Genomic DNA, 17,695 nt, shown 5'->3' on the forward strand with positions numbered 1-17,695 from the left:
TAAATATATACATCAATATTTGTAAAAAAAAAAAAAAAAACGCTCCTTCATATTAAAAAATGGATAACAGTGGAAAAATTAAAGTTCAAAAACCACGCAAACTTCTCTCGGTCTTCAGTTTCCGCCCAATTTGATATATATATACATATATATTTCTTAACTAGACTAAATTTTCTAAAATTTGAGACCAAGTCTCTATATACCCAATTTTATTGAAAAGCAGTTTCGTAATTATAAAAACAACCAAAAATTGAGTTGCTCCTGATTTCTGTAGACCCCTGGGAATTTTAATTTAATTCTTGTATTTCTTTTGTTTTTAATTAAAATAAATTGAAATTTTTAGAAAATAACCAATATAATATGACGATTTTTAAGATCGTTGACATAATTATAAAATGACATAATTCTTACTCAAATCAGTTTGGAATATTTTTCTCACGAATCTTTTGTGTGAAGATTTTCGTTCTTTTGCCAAAAACTATTTTTAATTTTCATTTATTTGTAGCTGTATCTGATACTAAGGCTGTATCTAAGATTGCTGGGTTTTTAAAAGTGCTCATTATATGCTTAATTAAAGTCCCAAATTAAGTATCCTAGTGTTTGGCTTAGAGTTCTGGGAAAATCAAGATCATTGTTCTTATTAAGTGCATGTTAGAAACGGTATCCCGTTTTTATTTATTTTTTATTCTAGCCTCATTTGAAATTACCGAGCGTTGAAACCTGTGTTGTTCGCAGTATTGTTTTCAAACCAGGGCATCCGAGTGAAGATGGGCCCTTCTAAAACCTTGACTCTGTCGTAATGATTCAGTGAAAGCCTGCAACCGCGGGAGCTCATCTTCCCGCCGTGATTTTCCCGCCTAAGAGTTTCCCGCCTTGGAGAACCGGTTGCGCGCGTGCTTGCCAACTTGTATAAGAACATATCCACGACTAGCAGTATTCCGCTAGTTCTAATAGCTCCAATTGCTACTTCTAACTTGCCCTGAGAAAAACAAGTTCTACGGTCCTTTTGTGCCAAGAACTTCTTAGGTTTTTATCCCTTAATCAAGATGTATTTCTTAGTCCGGTCCAAGATCCCTACGCACTGAAACTAATTAGTGTTTAACATTTATAGTGAACTTCTTACAGTACTGTAACTAACAAAAAACACAAATAAATTATAATTGTTTTCTTGTAAAACCTATTAGTTCTGAGTTCAATTCCAAGAACAAAATATTAAAAGGCACTATAATCGAATTAAAAATGAATATGGGTGTTAAGGGATGCTGACAGTTTTGTATAATAATCTGCAATGTTTTCATTCTAATAACTCCGGAACAGGAGACTTGCTCTGAAACAAAAGTTTTCAGAGAAAGGTTTTATATTTTGTATGCATTTTCCATAACCCCTAGAACTTCCCTGGTTTTGGAGATTTCGGGGATGTTTGATACATACATGTATATTAGTTTCTTTCTATATTTGGGCCCTTAAATGTGTTTTTTTGGTAGAAAAATACATCTTAAGGATTTGCGCTCCTTCAAATTCAGTTGATAAAAATTGGTATGTAATTAAAATTATTTGAGTGAAAATCCCTTTTTTTTGGGGGGGGGGAGGTCAATAATTGATTAAAATAAATGAAACTTTGTGTAAAATACGTCATATTTTTATCTGTGCATGGACTGCAGACTAAGAGTTTATCATGTGTTGGAAATTGGGGGAAAGGATGTGAGGTAAAATTAAACTTAATTCTGATAATAATCACTTCAGCAACCTTATAATTGCAGTGTTTGACCTTCAGTTCAGTTCTGGTCTAGGCGGGTTAATTTTTATTCATAGCGGTCTCACCTCAAGCTGGTTATAATCCCACATATTTCACAAATATTACGCTTGTGGGTAAAAAAAAAATTAAATAAACTAGAATGTTTGACTAATTTCTCTGAAGAAGTTCTTTGGTCACTTAAGACAAAACATTATGAAATAGATAAATATACTTCTATGTAGTAAGTAAGCGAGAATACCAGAATATGCTTGACCTGGCATAAAGCCATTCATATAATTCATTGTGAATTTTAATGGTAAATGGATAAATGTAAACTGTGCAAGAATTTGATAATTAACCATAGTAAAAATATTATCCATTGTTGACAACATATTACCGAAAATGGGGATGGCAATATAAATCATAAAAATATCATCGGAACTTTTATGTCGTAAGGTCAGGATGTGATGTAAAATTCATAAATAAACTTAGTTTAATAATATAGATCATTATGAAATCAATTTTCAGTCCCACTTTATATGAAAGCATTAATTCCAATTCAAAGTAGGCTAGTTAATGAAAGTTATGTGATCCAGTTATTATTATATATTGATGTGCATCGTTAAAATCTCTGAAAGTTTTCAATCCCTGCTTTTGCACTGTAGGCGGGTGCATCGTACTCGAAGGAGTAGGTTGTAGAAGTTCCCGCGCGCGCCTTAAGTTTCCCGCGAAAACGTGTCTGCAACTAGTGTGGGGGGCTCTGGTTCGCCTTGAAAAGCCTATTTCAATTTTAAACCTTCGAGTCGAGAATCGCCTTGAGGCGTAGCATGCAATGTGTTTAAACTTCACATGTTCTACTCAGTAAAATTTCAATTTATTTATGTTTATTTCAAAATTTGTTGGTTAGATTTAAAACCTAGTCCTATATTCAAATAACATGTATGATTAGAAATGGTTTGTTGCTGCGTCCATAGGCGGCACTTTTAAAAATGAATATAATCTTTTTGTTCGATTGTCTCGCATGTTGAAAAAAAAAAAATCGAAATCCTTTATTCTAGGATATTTGTGGTGGAGGATGTCGGTCGATGTCTTCTCCCTATGCGACCGCACACAGCTGTTCTTCGTGTTGATGCCATATGGTTCTGTCCTCTGTTACCTGTCGGGATGAACCAACTGTCATTTTCATTCTGTATTTTGACATAATTATTACTGACATATTTATTATGATTTCAACCATCAAATCCAAATTTGAATTCTGAATATTCGAAATAATTCAGAATTTGTTATATTTCACAAATAAACAAATAGGCTTTTGTTTCTTAGCTTTCATTTTATAGTGGAAACCTCATTGTAATTTTGGCTTAGTGTAGGAACAAAAAAAAAATTGGATTGCTTCAACTATAACCCTACGTTGCGGTCGAGTTCTCCCTACCCTGATGATGGAACAGGTTTTGGTGGTTTTTACACTTTATTCTCCCCATACGCTCATGCCATATTGGATTCGCTAATAAATTCATTCGTGCATAAAGGATTTTACGGTAAGTACGGAATAACGGTTAGCAGCGGAAGTTGAAGAAAATGGAAGTCTTTGTTTTACTCTTCCTGAATGCTTCTCATATTTTGTGCATATTAATGCCGTGCGTATTTTTTGAATTAATAAAATGCTACTGTGTTCTTATAGGCATGCTATGTTTTATGGTGAAGTCTAAATTAAAATATATATATTTAATTTTATTTTTAGTTGATATATTGTGAACTAATAATAAAACAAAATGCGTATAAATTTATAACTTTGTATCATAACAATCGATATTTTGTTCTCCTTAAAAAAAATTTTAAAAAAAAATTATGGTTAATCTTCGTAATCGACCAAGAAAAGAATTAGTTATGAAACTCTAGACTAAATTTTGTCTTTTACGTTTCAAGGTTTGTAGAATCAGAAAAAATAAATCTCTCCGCCGTCCTTCAGGTTTTGCTTATCATTATTTATATAGATATTATTTTTGCGAAAATACTAAGTATAAATTATAAACATTTTAAAAAATATATTTCGCGCCTATGTCACAGGTCACCGCACGATGTACCTCCAAGCAGAGGTTTCATACGCTCATATTTTTTTTTTCTATTTCTAAAAATATAGGAAAATATGAAGTGTTTTAGATTCATCATATATAATCCTTCAAAAATTATATATTTATACTTATTTGGAAATCTAAATCATTATCTTTTGAAAATAAAAACTTTTACAGACTTGTTCAGTATATATAATACAGTATATTTTAAACATGTGTAATATAAATAATTAGTTATTATTTTCTTATTATTAATTATTTTTAGCCCTATTATTACAAAATATAATAATTTTGACTAAAACAAAATACTATATGAAACATAAAACAAAATTTTAAAATGTACAAAATTGTTACATTAAAATTTGGGTTGAATTTTTTATGTGCTTACAGTTTGTTTAATCTCAAAATTCAATTTTTTTTATATTGGTTAATAATTACACTCATGTTGTTTATTTAACTATTACAGTTATTGTAATGTATTGAAAAATGAGTTATTTGAATTTTTCCCACATCGTTTAGGTTTCATAAACGTCGATTAGTAAATTTTTTTTTGTGCCTTGTTATTGAGTATGCCAGTAGGAAATGAGTTTGCGTGAATCAGTTTTCAGAAATCTCTTCTGCGAAAGGACTTTCGTTCAGTTCCTGGTAGTGTTCGATCAGGAAATACCTGGGATATTTCTCGGCACCCATGCTGACCTGCCAGGTACCCAACTCAACCAGGCGTGCGTGAAATTTTGAAATCCTAACAACCTAATTGTGAAAAACTTTAGGAACAAGCATCCTGCTACTTGAATTATATAAATAAGTATTTTTTAAAGTTAATAATTAATTAGGCAGTCCTATCTTATCTAAACTTATTAAAAACAAATGTTTGAATTCTGATGACTTAAAGTGAACTTCACCAAAAATCTAGAAATTTAAATTAGAAACAAAATGAATATTTTCCGAGGGGATGGGGATTTTGTTTCAACTTAGGAATTGGGGGTGGGCCGCACATGGTTCAATTTCCGGCCTAGTGGTTCACCGACTTCTATAGGTTTTAAGATCATATTTATCTTCTGCGATAAAAAAAATCCCCGTGTTTTGCTTTAACTGTCACAAAATGCTCCTTTCTTTAAAGCCCATGTTCACGTTTTCCGCGTTTTACATAGTAACTAAGTTGTTGTTGTTGTTTGGGGCTTAAGGTAAAGGCTTAAGTAACTAAGTAATAAAACTTCTAAAAATATTATTTTTTAGAAGCCTCTAACATCTCTTCCAGAATCGACCTATCCCAAGTAAATCTTGATTCTTTGTTGAGAATCACTTGGGTGTACGATTCCTTCATTGGAATAGACTCTCGGTTCGATTCACGATCCACCTGCTTCTAATAGAGATTCTTTCCTTCTCACTTGCACAAATGCTACTTCAATTCTATGATTCATCTTACAGAATGAGTTGCCATCTAACATCTCAGCCGATGGAAATTTCTTTGATATCTCTTGGAGAATCTGTTGTGGACGCGTTGGTTATTGTTGCATGTCGAGCATTGAAGACGGGCTGGCCAACGAACTCTCACTTGCTGAGAGCCAGGTTGGGACGATGCTGTGGTTGGAAACAGTGGATAATGGAGTGGAGCGTGCGACCGGAAAATGTTATTAGTGTTCTCATTAATACAGGAGGCATGGGGCTTTCTCATCCAGCCAGGCGATGCCCCTGCCTTCCACCAATCGCACAGCCAACTTAATTCTAGTTTTCAACCATGGCAATAATCGAGTTCTGACAAGTTGGCTTCACGAAATTGTGTTGTATGATACTATTAAATGCAGAATTGATTCCAGGCAAATAATTTTTCATTTTATTTTGCGTTTTACATCGTTATGTTTCCCAACTTTCAAAAAGATGGGTTATCGTAAAAGTTACCAGTCTATTCTACTTCGTATTCCCAATAGTAGGAAAGTCGAAATTTATTCCGAGGATCCGTCACGAAATGCTCCAGGCTGCATTGGAATGGACACCACTCCTGAGAAAATAGTACTAATTCTTTTAGTATTAAGAGCTTCAAAGAGAAACTCTTTACTGGTGTACTCAATCCTGGTCAGTGGATTTGCTGTAACTTATTAGGGGGATACAATATATAAAATTTCCTCTTCAATTTTGACTGGAGTTCCTAACTTCCCGGTTATCCGGAGAGTATTTCATGTAATTTTCTCTTTTTTAAACATTTTTGGAAATTGACCTCTCTAAATAGCATTTTAAAGCAATTTTGGGTATGATGTATAATTACTCTTTGAATAATGTTTTATCCCAATTGTCTTGGTTGGATGAATAACACCCCAACTTACCACCATCAAAACAACTTCCAATAACCACCTCAAATATATTTCACTTACAGTGCTTTCATATATTTTTTTTTTTTTTTTTTCAGGAGCTGTTTTCACAGTTGCAATTCAGTCATGAAAGTGCACTGCCCCCTGATGCACTGCGACGAGCTCTCGCAGAATCATTTTTTGACCAGCAAAGATTTCAGCTTGGCTTTATGGATGATGCAGCCGAATGTTTTGTAAGAGATAAATTGTTTTAATCTATATTTATCTGATCAGTTAATGGTTTTATAATTTAATTAAAAAAAATTATTACCTCATTAAGCATTTTTTCTTAAGATGAAATAATACTTAATATTTCTTATTTATGTTTATCAGGAAAACATTCTGTTGCGCATACATTTTCACCTGGCTTGCGGCGAGGCAGAAGACTTATGCAGTGCAGGCCATTGCATTCCTCATGTCAAGTTTGCGATGACACTTGTTGAACAAAGTGTTTGTGGTGCATGTGGTGCTACATCGGAGCCACTGCCTTTTACTCAGGTTGATAATTAACTCTTATTTTTTGTATTAAAATTTTTAGTTTAAATAAAACAGTATTTTAGTCATATTAATTACTGATGTCATAGTTCGATTATAATTACTATAATTTGCATTCTTTCCACAATGCACATATTAAAATTTTATAGTTTAGTAGAGATAATAGATTTTTCTTCTTAATAAGGTATTACTGGTTACCTTTTAAACAATATTTGGCTTCATTTTCATTGTATGAACATAAGTATGCAGTACAACCTCTACAGCCTGATTTGTATATCTAAGATGTTAATAAATCCATTTATCTCAGAGAAGGACATTAGGACATTTTGTCGTATCCTAGTGAGACTGAGAGGAAAAAGAAAATAGTTTTAATATCACATATCTATTGAATACCTTTGAAATAGCACTATAATGGTTATTAGGTTTTCTTATTGAAGAAGTGATAATTTAACAAGTTTAGCTTTGCATTATTTCCTTATTATGCATTGTTCAAGTAGGGCCATCAGTAGCCCAGAGTATTTGCTAATCCATCATCATCTAGTCCTTAATTGTCAAGATTGAGTTTTATTAGTAAAATATTTTTATTATGATATTTTTTGTTTCCTTGTTTGCTATGTCATTTTACTTATGGATGGTTTTAATTAGGTAAAATTTCTCATTATTTTCAATTCAGTTTTAATCATAAATTTGAAAATTTATTCATGTTTTTTTTAGATTTTAGGTAAAATTTTTTTATCTTAAATGATTTATTATTTATAGATGGTGCATTATGTCTCCGCTTCCGCATTAATATCACAGGCCAAACAAACTCCAAATCCAGCTCACTCTGACCTGTTTGGACAGCTTTTGAAAAAAGCTGGAGGAATGGGTGATATCAGAGACTGTCCTGTAAGTATTATTATATTCTTCTGACTATCTTGATTTATTTAGTCTTATTTCATTAAGAATAATTTTAATTTTTAATTTTTTTTTTTATTAGAGCGCTTGTGGAGCAAAGATTCAGATTCGAAGGACGTTGACAAATCATCCTGAAATAGTTTCTGTTGGGATCGTTTGGGACAGCGAACGCCCTTCTTTGGAACATGTGATGTCTTTATTAGGCACTTTACGTACAACACTACGTTTGACAGAAGTATTCCATACGCCCACTCCAAGCCCTAACATGAACACTCCTCATCAACTAGTTGGGGTAGTCACTTATTATGGGAAACATTATTCAACTTTCTTTTTCCATACGAAACTCAGAGTTTGGATCTATTTTGATGATGCAAATGTTAGAGAAGTTGGCCCAAAATGGGAACAGGTTAGTTTAGTATTTATGTTTTATCATTAATTTAAGGTGATAATTTTTTGCTTTTTTTTTTTTAATCTTGATTTTAATTCACTAAAGTTTAATACATTATTAATCATTTTTTGAATAATATTAATTTATCCTGTAGGTGGTTGACAAATGTCGAAGAGGTAGATACCAACCTCTTCTTCTGCTATTTGCTGCACCAGATGGTACTCCTATTGATCCATCAACTGCACCAAAAACTACTACTGTCGCACCAACTGCCAAGCCACCTCTTGGAAGGAGATCACTTACTCCGAGCCCTGAGAAGCCGAGTTTAGCTACAATGGCTCAAAGGCGTGCCCTTACTCCCAACCCAGAACAATCTAATGATGCAAATAATCAGGTATATTTTTACATTTAGATATTTTGAAAGATACCACTGTATAATCTTTTCATAATCACTAAATCTGACTTTAAGATGATATATAAGATCTTTGGTATTTAATTTTACTAATTAAATATTTTTTCTGTGTTTTAGCGACCTCTGCAAGTGCTAAGTGAATACCAAAACTTTCCCGCTATGCAGCAAAAGGCGGCAATGTGGAATAGGAAAGAGCTGGCACGAAGGGATTCTGGAAACTGGAGTGGTGATAGAAATAGTGCTTCTTCATCGTCCTCAACATCCTTGGAAAACCCCTATCAATATATTATTGGAAAAATGCAAAACAGGTTAGTTTTATTACATGAAATGTTGATATTCATATTGTACTTTATTGGTTTGTATATATTCATTTAATTTTTTTTTTTATTTACTCTTTTAGGACAAATATTGTTCCAAGAAGTCCTACAAGCCTCAAAGGTGGCGAGTCAAGTTCTGGTGGTAGCCAGTGTGATCCTGGATATGATTCTTATTCGCTCTCTTCTACTGACAGTCTTCCTCTACAGCAAACTCTTAAACATAACCTACAGGTAATAATTTCAATTAAATTAAAACAAAACATTTCTTTTCTCTGTGATTAATAATTCCATCATTAACTTATTTAGCTTTTCTTGGATGTTCTATTAATGTCATAGAAATAACTTAATTTTCTTTAGTAGAAGTTTTTTAAATTTGTATTTAATAATCTCTTTTATTGAAGCAATACAAAGAGTCAATAATAATGATAAGAAGGATTTTTTATAATGAAACAACGGTCTATTTTATAAGGTAAATTGAGGGTTAAGCACTGGGTATATATAATAATAAAAATAAATAAATAAACTTAATCATCATTATTTAACTAAAATTTAAATAAACAAATTAAGAAAATACCCTAATGTTCAACCCTAAGATGGTACTATCTAGCTGTACAGAAGTCTTCAGTACACTGCTAAACTTTAAATAGAAATAAAATAAAATATTTTGTGATAAATTTGAGGAACTTTGTCGGTAAAGTATCTCATTCCAGTTATATATGCTTATTCTTCCAAATAATGTATTGTATTATTAATATAAACTTTTTTTTTTGTATTGGATGTTTTATTATATTCACCTCAATAACATTAAATGAGGCACTCGGTTCTAAAACACGGTAACAAAAAAAATTATATATATAAGTAAATAACCAGAAGTGTAAAAATTGCAAAGTATTAGAACTTATACTTTTGTTTTATTACATGACAACTACTAGTGATATTATAAACTATTGATATTAAAAGATTGAAAAAGTAGTTGTACAATTTGGTGAAATTGTACCAAATACCAACTACAAGACTATTATGAAGGAGATTTGAATAGTTAAAGCTAATTTGAATTATTACTATTTTTTTTCTCTTACTACTTGACCCACAGCCCTGACCATTTCCTTCAAATCAATAGCGGTCAGTCACCTACACATACACAAGACCAATAGTATTAGTGTGTACTTTATTATAAAAAAGGGCCCATGAGCTACTTATTATAAGTTAATATCAACATAATTCTTTTTAATATCTTTTAAAAAATACTAAGTTCTCAAAAATCTATGGAATTAGCCCATAAGGCCCAAGTGGTGGCAGGTACTTCAATTTGCAACAAAGGTCAGATACTACTTTTTATGACTAAGTCCCTAAATCATTTAAATATCATTTTTACAGATTAATCAATCATATGAAAAATCATATGGTAATACAATAACAGTGAAAAAATAAATAATTATTATAAAGTCTATCTCCCAGTTATCATCCTTGCTGTTATTTATCTCACCACAATTTTGTAGTACACTGTTAGGTTTATCTTTTTTTTTTTTTCAACGAATTCATCTTGAATTTAGTTAAGTTTGAAGTAGATGTTAAAAAACATGTTGTATCCATAGTAATTTTTTATTGTAGGGTTTGTTTATGAGGTTTGTAATATTTACAATATTTCCTGTAATGTTACTTATTATATAGAAATTATCATTTTTTTTTAGTTTTGACTGCCGTCAAAATAGCCCTGAAGAAGCCCTGCAACGTGGGGCGAAACGTTGGCTCATTAAATTAGTATATCTCTACTATTTGAGTTTTTCTTGTTGGTCATTTTAGTTTTGACTGCCGTCAAAATAGCCCTGAAGAAGCCCTGCAACGTGGGGCGAAACGTTGGCTCATTAAATTAGTATATTTCTACTATTTGAGTTTTTCTTGACCGCACCCGGACCATATTCCTTCCATCTATATAGAAATTATTATGAATTTATTATATTATATATAATTATTACGAATTTTCATTGTGCATTCACATGTTTTAGCTGGCACAGATACCTGAAGGGCATCAGTCACCAGTATCGTTGGGAAATATTCAATATACTCAAACGTCAGGCCAATCTGGTAAGAAAATAATTCTATTTTATGTTATTTTTAGTGTAAGTTTATAGGTACTAGTTTACATCTGTCACTCAAGATAGTGAGGATATACAAAATTAGAAAATAGTTGACCAATGTTGGTGATTATAACCTAATATCAAATTTTGATTTATTTAATTTTATGTTCAATCAATTTGAAAGTGTTTGTGCCTTTTTGTGTGAGCAGAAATTGATAGATGTGATATAATTAGAACAGTAGTAAGTGTAACTTATAACTTACCCACCATTTATAGTGACATTTGTGTACTGTTACCAGTTTATGTATACTATGACCTCGTATGACATTCAAGTTTATCGCTAGCTAAAACGACATCTTATAACATACTTACCTATACTTTTAAGTATTTTTGAACTGAATCATATCTTTTACTTTTAATACTGGATTATAGTGTTCTGTTTTCAAAGATATGTTTACTTATTATCCTGAAAATTTAATTCTTGTTATTATAAAGATTATAAATTATGAAGATAAATGTGCCTTTCAATTGATAGAATGACTAAATCCTTAAAATCAGTCTTAGTATTTTCAATATTGATTCTATAACATTTAATTTAGGAATAAATGGTTAAGAGCATAATTTTAATTTTAGTAATCTTATATTTTCCTGCCATGCTGAAAAGAAAACATTTTGGAACAAGAAATATTATTAAAAGTACTTTTCTGAAAAGTTTTGAAAATGGAATTTAGTTATTCTGTCAACTGAATAGCTTATATGAAATCTAGACCACACAAAGTTTGGAGAACAAAGAATTGTGTTTTGTTGTTCAAAAAAAAAAGAATGAATTGTGAATTTAAAAAAAAATGTGTAGATATAGAAACTAAAACAATTTTCTTTACACAAAAAAATTCTACTTGAGGTAATTAGAAAACAAACAAAAAAATAAGGAAGCTCGTTGAAGAGAAAAAGAACAGCCACTCAGAGATGGTCGGGGGGTCGATATGCGCATATCAATAACATCTCTCAATTCTATCTCATCCGAGATGAACTTCTTGATGCGGTTGTTGAACCAATAGAAATTTGACATTGGGTGAGGGTCACTTCTAAGACAGAGCCCCGAAAACAAGTAGTCTGGTGAGAAAGTACCACGTGGGTCCAATGCCTAGTGATACTGACAGCAGTCTGTATTCAGGCTGTAATCCTATTGCAGCTCGTAATAATGTTTTATACGTGCCATACTGCAGCGATGTATTTATATACTTCCACCACAACAAACTTTCTTGTGTCCCTTATTTTACGTAACAAATTAAACAAATTTAAAAATACAAAGTAACTTGCAGTTAAAATAAATAAAAAACAAACTTTTGAGCTTGAACAGTTATATTTAAAGAATGTTTAATAAAAGGGATGGAAAAAAATAATATTATTTTAAATGTCTCTTACCGTTCCATTGTAGTCACCATAGTAACCTTTATATTACCTAGATTGTTTACTTCTTACTCTATTTTATCTGTGATTACTAAGGACACAACTAGTGCCATACTTGAAAGAAATAACAAACTAATTATAAACTGTTTTCCAATGTAAACTGCCTTGGCTATAATCTAATTGTTTTGCCTTCTCTGGTTTCCATTAGTATATTTGTTGTATAACTAGGAAAATGTTTGGTATAATTGTTCTATTTTTTATTACAGAGTGTGAACGCTTATGCGATGAAGCTGATATGCTTTTGAAGCACTCGCAGGCAACAGAGGATTTAGAAAGAGCTTTGACCTTTGCAAATGCTGCTGTTGGGAAGGCTAGACAAGCCATGGATGCACCTTACAGCAATCCCCAAGCAGCCTCGGCAGCAAGAATGAAACATAATACATGTATAATGCAAGCAAGAAGCATTCACAAACGTTTAGAGGAGCCTAATGGACCGAGACGTATGTATTTGAAATAATATGCTGAATGTTTATTTATACATTTTTGGTAACACAACTTAATATAAAATTTTTATTTCACAGATGGAGAGGGCCGACACAGCCGAGAAGGAAGTGGATGCAGTGGCAGAGGACCTACATCTTCCCATTCTCGACAGAATTCTAAGGATAAAGGCAATCATTCTCGACAAAACAGTCGAGAACTTTTACCCGATGCCAAACCAAGTCCAGAAATACCTGAACCGAATTCAGAGAAAAATATAGAAATTTATGCTACTTTACCTAAAAGTCGGAAAGGGCTATTATCACGTGCAACATCTAAAGTTAAAAATAATACTGTGGAAGATGAAGAATATCTTATGTATGATCGCCCAGGTCGAAGCCTGAGTAGGAACAAACCTCCAAATGGTAAAAAAGATGAGAAAAGGGCAAGGAGTGAAGAAAGAAATAGCAAGAAAGAAAGTCAGAAGGAAAAAGAATTTATTTCAAATCAAATTTCTAAAGAGGCTAAGAAACAAATCAAAGCTGAAGAACAAAAGCAAGGTAAGAAACAGCATAAGGTTAGGAGAAAATTGCTGATGGGAGGTTTGATTAGAAGAAAAAATAGATCAATGCCTGATCTAAGAGAAGATGAAGTTGCCATAAAGGGAGGCTCAAAAGATGATACAAATGTTGGTAAGGTTGATAAGCAGCCCAGCCTATCTGGATATTTATCAGAAGGTCATTTAGAATATTCAGGAAATCCGAATCTTGAAAGGAGCAAGCTTATGAGAAAAAGTTTGCATGGTAGTAAACTGATTCAAATGGCAAAGGTCCCACCACCTCCTCCGTTACGAACCACTTCTCAGCTGAGTAAGTCTGATAGGCCACAGTTTCAAATCCCTGATATTCATTCAGTTCACAAAGAGAACACATTGAGTCTATGGAAGGAACCAGAACCTCAAAGTTTGCCTCCTTTGGGTTTCACTGAAAACAAGGAATCTGTTACTTATGCAAATGGTAGCTACTTGAACAATTGTCAAACAAAACTAGTGACTACTGCTCAAGTTCACCAAGTTTCTTCTCCTGAAAAAGAATATAAATGTGTGGTTGACGATGATGGTGATCTGTTCGATTTGCCGCCCTATCCATCTCCATTGAACTCAGTCACACATTCCCGTCAAGCTAGTGAAGATTTTCCACCACCCCCCAATGAAATAGAAGCTATTACTCCTAGTAGCCTTTTAGAGCAACTGCAAAGGAAGAGACTTCAAATACTGAATGATGGTGATTTTGTAGATACTGTTGATTCATTGGATGCCATGAAGCCTCCTACTAAATGTGAAACGTGGCTAAGAGAGTTACAAGCGAAACAAGCAGCAATAAAAAATCGTGATGGAATAGATGTTGAACCTCAAAAAATGGTTCAGAAGCAGACAGATAAGCAACCATTCCATCCCCAAGATTTCAGAGGGCAATCAGATGCAGTGTCCAATGAAGTTGGCAAGCATAGAATTGATGATCAAACATCCTCTGTAAAAGATTTGAAATCAAAATTCGAAACTATTACTCACAAAACAATTGAAAAACAGATAAAACCAAATGAGATTCCAGTGGAACAAAAACAAAGAATGAATCTTCCTACATCCTTGCCATTACATGCTCCTGGTGTTACTAACCAAATAGAAATGAAACATGATCTGGAAATTCCTGTAAAAAATGTTGATATTGAAATGAAGAGCAGTTTAGCAAGCAGTAGATGTGATGATATCAAAAGGAAGACAAGTAAGAAGAAAAATGTTACTTTTTGTGAGCAGGTAGTTTTAGTTGCTACTGCTGAAGAAGATAAAGTGAATAGTTATATACCGAATCCAATTCTTGAGAGAGTGCTAAGATCAGTACTACACAGAGATTCTCATCAGGAAACAAAAGAAATTGCTGTTCATTCTGTTGTACCATTAAAGAGAAATGATTCAGGAAGCTATGGACAGTGCTCTGTACGTAACCAGCAGGAGCAAAAAGAAGAGCCAGAAGATCTTAATGCAATTGTTAGTGCTGAACAGCCTGAAAAATGTTCGAATGGGCTTCCGAATGAAAAACCTGCTGAAAGTGTCAATAGTAATTCTAATCGTCCATTTAATTTTCAGAGAGTATTACCATCTCCTGTTCCGAATCGTCAAGCTGGTAGAATGCAGGTATCAGCTCAAATTTCTAATCAGAGCCCTTACTTGTCGATTCCTAATCATGTAATGTCTCCTGCTACTTATCAAAATTCCAATGAACCTGTATCAAATTCTAATTCGCCATATATATCAATGAATTCCTTACAGTATCATCCTGAGGACCAGTATCAAATGTCAACTAGGGTTAATGGTTTGCCAATTATGAGGGATAGCAGGCAGTTATCTGATTCTGATGTCAATAAACTTAGTAACTCTATGCAATCCATGTCATTTGCAAGGCCTGAATACAACACTATTCCATCAAGAGAGATGGAACAAAAATCGTCAGTGACAGAAAATCCTGAATTCTCTAACCAGGGCAGCAGTACTTCTGAACAATCTATGCTGTATAATGGTAACAACCCACATTCTATCCAACATTCTCCAATGAGCAATATGACTCAAAATTCAGGACCAATGTCGCTTCCTACATCACAGAATTATGCACTTCAAGGTCAATATTCTCCCCTCCCTAGTCCAAACTACAGTCAGTCGAGTATGGTTCCTCCCATGAATTTAATTCAACCAAGAACGCAAGGATTAGCTCACCAAAATCAGTCGGTGTCTCAAGTTTATCAGCAGTTACCTCAAAGTGCTGTGAATGCTCAGCAGTTGCTCCACCATCAACAGTACTTGAATTCTAATGGTCAATTGATGAATAATCCACATTCTACATTAAGGCCGATAAACTCAACACAGCCTTTACAAAACTATCAACAGCCACCTGTTATGCAGCAAAGAAATCTCCCTTCTCCCAGTTTTCATAATCAGATGTTACAAAATGCGCCAGTTAGTAATGGCATTCATCAAATCAATCATAACAGTAATTTGCCAAATGGTCATATTTCTAGTGCTTCATTGCAGACATATCAAAGAACAGGTAACCATCAGCTTTCAAATAACTCTTACCAGTTGAAGAATCTACCTGCTAACGCTCATTCTGAGCAACCTGCTTACCTTTCCAGTATCTCTCAACATAGTCCTGGCATACAAGGGCAGGCATTCAGTAACCAGCTTCCAACTTACCCTTCACACGTGCAGCTAGCAAATTCACAATTGCATTTGACCAATCAGCAACTTAGCAACAATACCTTAAATGGTCCTGCAGGTGGAAATCAAGCTGCAAAAGCACATGCTTTAAATCATGTTAATCAGCAAGGCCAACCCATATCTCAGCAAACAAATATTCCATCGCCTAGCTTATCCATCAAATCACAATTGATGTTGAATCATTCCCAACTTTCTTTGATGCAAAATGCTAATCAACAACTGTCCTCTGGTGTGCAGAGTAATCAAAATTGCTATATGACATTGCCTCAAAAAATGAGGCAACCTATGAGCAATAGCAACGGCTTGCCAGGAATGAATAAGAGTAGGCCTCAGGGTATGTACCAACCTGAATCGCCAATCCAAGACTTCAATCCACAGCATATGATGAAAAATGAAGTGCCCAATGTACGGCAAGATGTTTATCAGCGGGTGCCTAACCTACTGAATCCTGATGCTTATTCTAACCAACCTATGTATCCCAACGGGCCTTTGAGTCCCACCTACCAGAATCCTCCGGTAAACCCAAATGTTCAGCTTCAGAACGGTAGCACTGGGAATCAATCAATAATGAATGCTCAAAATCCCAACAACCAATCCCTTCAGAGTAAGTACTCGCCGTATCAACATCCTCCTTTACCTCGACAAATAGAACCACAGAAAGTTGTACAAAATATGAATGGTAGTAACGGAAGGAACTCCATGTGTAATTTGTGTCGAAAGAAACCCATTATTTCTCCATCAATTTATTGTACAGACTGTGATTTTTATATGTCAAGGTTTAAACCTCGGACTTAGTAGTGCTCTCTTTTTTTTCTTATTTTTTAACTGTTGAGGCTTTCTTATTTTCAGTACTGTGTACTGTCATGTAAAAATGTAAATTTATTTTATTAACTATTTGTATTTTATAAGTTCATGTACATTTTGTACATTGCACACTGTTTGTTTTTGTCTCTGACTTTTGTAAAAAGAAAAATAATTGAATTGATCTCAAATTGTATTTTGATTTTTTTAATTTGTAAAAACATATACATATTAAAAAATAATTTATATTTTTATGAATTATAAAAAAATTTGTACTTAATTTAAATTGAAATATTTTTTCAATTTAGATGTAATTAGCTAACCCTGTTTAAAGGGTTGTAATAAATATAATTAATAATGAATCATTCATTTTTTTCCTGAACACTATTTCCAGAATATCCTGATAATGTGTCAACTCAAATCAATATTATTTTCTTTAGTTCAAATTAGTTTTTTCAAAATGTTTTAAGCTGCTTTTGTTGTAATTTATTTTTCTAATATTTTGAACATGCTCCTTTAGAAGTTGAAAATATCTCTGATCAGTTTATTAATAATTTCTTTTTAAGCTAGAGAGACACTTTATTTAAAAAGTTTTAAGACGAATGGTATTGGGTTGTTCCTTAACACAGTATACTTATAACTAGTAAAACAATTGCTTTTTGAAATTTATAATTTATAGGCATTGTACGCTAAATTTAAAATATATAATAGTATTTGGATGTTGCCTTATCTAAAATTCTTAATCCGACATTTTTTTTCTCTTCATGATTTCTTCTTAGATAAAATTTACCTTATTTATTACATTGATGAGAGATAGTTGACCATTTATAAATTATATGAGGAGGAGATGGTAGGGGGTTGTGGTCAAAATATAGCACAAATAAGTTGAAATAACTTATTTAATAGTGCCGATGTTAAATAAGTTAATTACATAAAAGTGTATGATAGTGGTAAAATGAAAAATATTTTTGACTGTGAATTTTAAAGGATATTTGAC

General features: G+C 32.8%; 1 protein-coding gene and 1 long non-coding RNA gene across 5 annotated transcripts in view; one reads left to right on the forward strand and one right to left on the reverse strand.

The window, feature by feature from the left end:
- LOC106681750 (uncharacterized) overlaps window positions 1-16,977 on the forward strand; it is a 186,304-nt gene extending 169,327 nt beyond the window's left edge. For 2 of the 3 annotated variants that reach the window (XM_067044986.1, XM_014422220.3), the window contains 10 exons: window positions 6,212-6,346; window positions 6,486-6,650; window positions 7,407-7,535; window positions 7,627-7,950; window positions 8,087-8,326; window positions 8,462-8,652; window positions 8,745-8,892; window positions 10,668-10,746; window positions 12,416-12,649; window positions 12,731-16,976. In XM_067044986.1, coding sequence (XP_066901087.1) covers window positions 6,212-6,346; window positions 6,486-6,650; window positions 7,407-7,535; window positions 7,627-7,950; window positions 8,087-8,326; window positions 8,462-8,652; window positions 8,745-8,892; window positions 10,668-10,746; window positions 12,416-12,649; window positions 12,731-16,692 — 5,607 coding nt within the window. In that variant the 3' untranslated portion in view covers window positions 16,693-16,976. Of the gene's footprint in view, window positions 1-6,211; window positions 6,347-6,485; window positions 6,651-7,406; window positions 7,536-7,626; window positions 7,951-8,086; window positions 8,327-8,461; window positions 8,653-8,744; window positions 8,893-10,667; window positions 10,747-12,415; window positions 12,650-12,730 lie in introns of all 3 variants that reach the window. The other variant, XM_067044987.1, reaches the window with a different exon arrangement.
- LOC106681753 (uncharacterized) overlaps window positions 8,747-17,695 on the reverse strand; it is a 22,219-nt gene continuing 13,270 nt past the window's right edge. For both annotated transcript variants that reach the window (XR_010842765.1, XR_010842766.1), the window contains exons 4-5: window positions 11,112-11,205; window positions 8,747-8,886 (exon numbers count right to left, since the gene is read on the reverse strand). This is a non-coding gene — a long non-coding RNA (uncharacterized lncRNA). The remainder of the gene's footprint in view (window positions 8,887-11,111; window positions 11,206-17,695) is intronic.

The sequence above is a fragment of the Halyomorpha halys genome, unplaced genomic scaffold (assembly GCF_000696795.3).
Source record: "Halyomorpha halys isolate HHAL.00 unplaced genomic scaffold, Hhal_1.1 Scaffold363.1, whole genome shotgun sequence".
Lineage (NCBI taxonomy): Eukaryota > Metazoa > Arthropoda > Insecta > Hemiptera > Pentatomidae > Halyomorpha > Halyomorpha halys.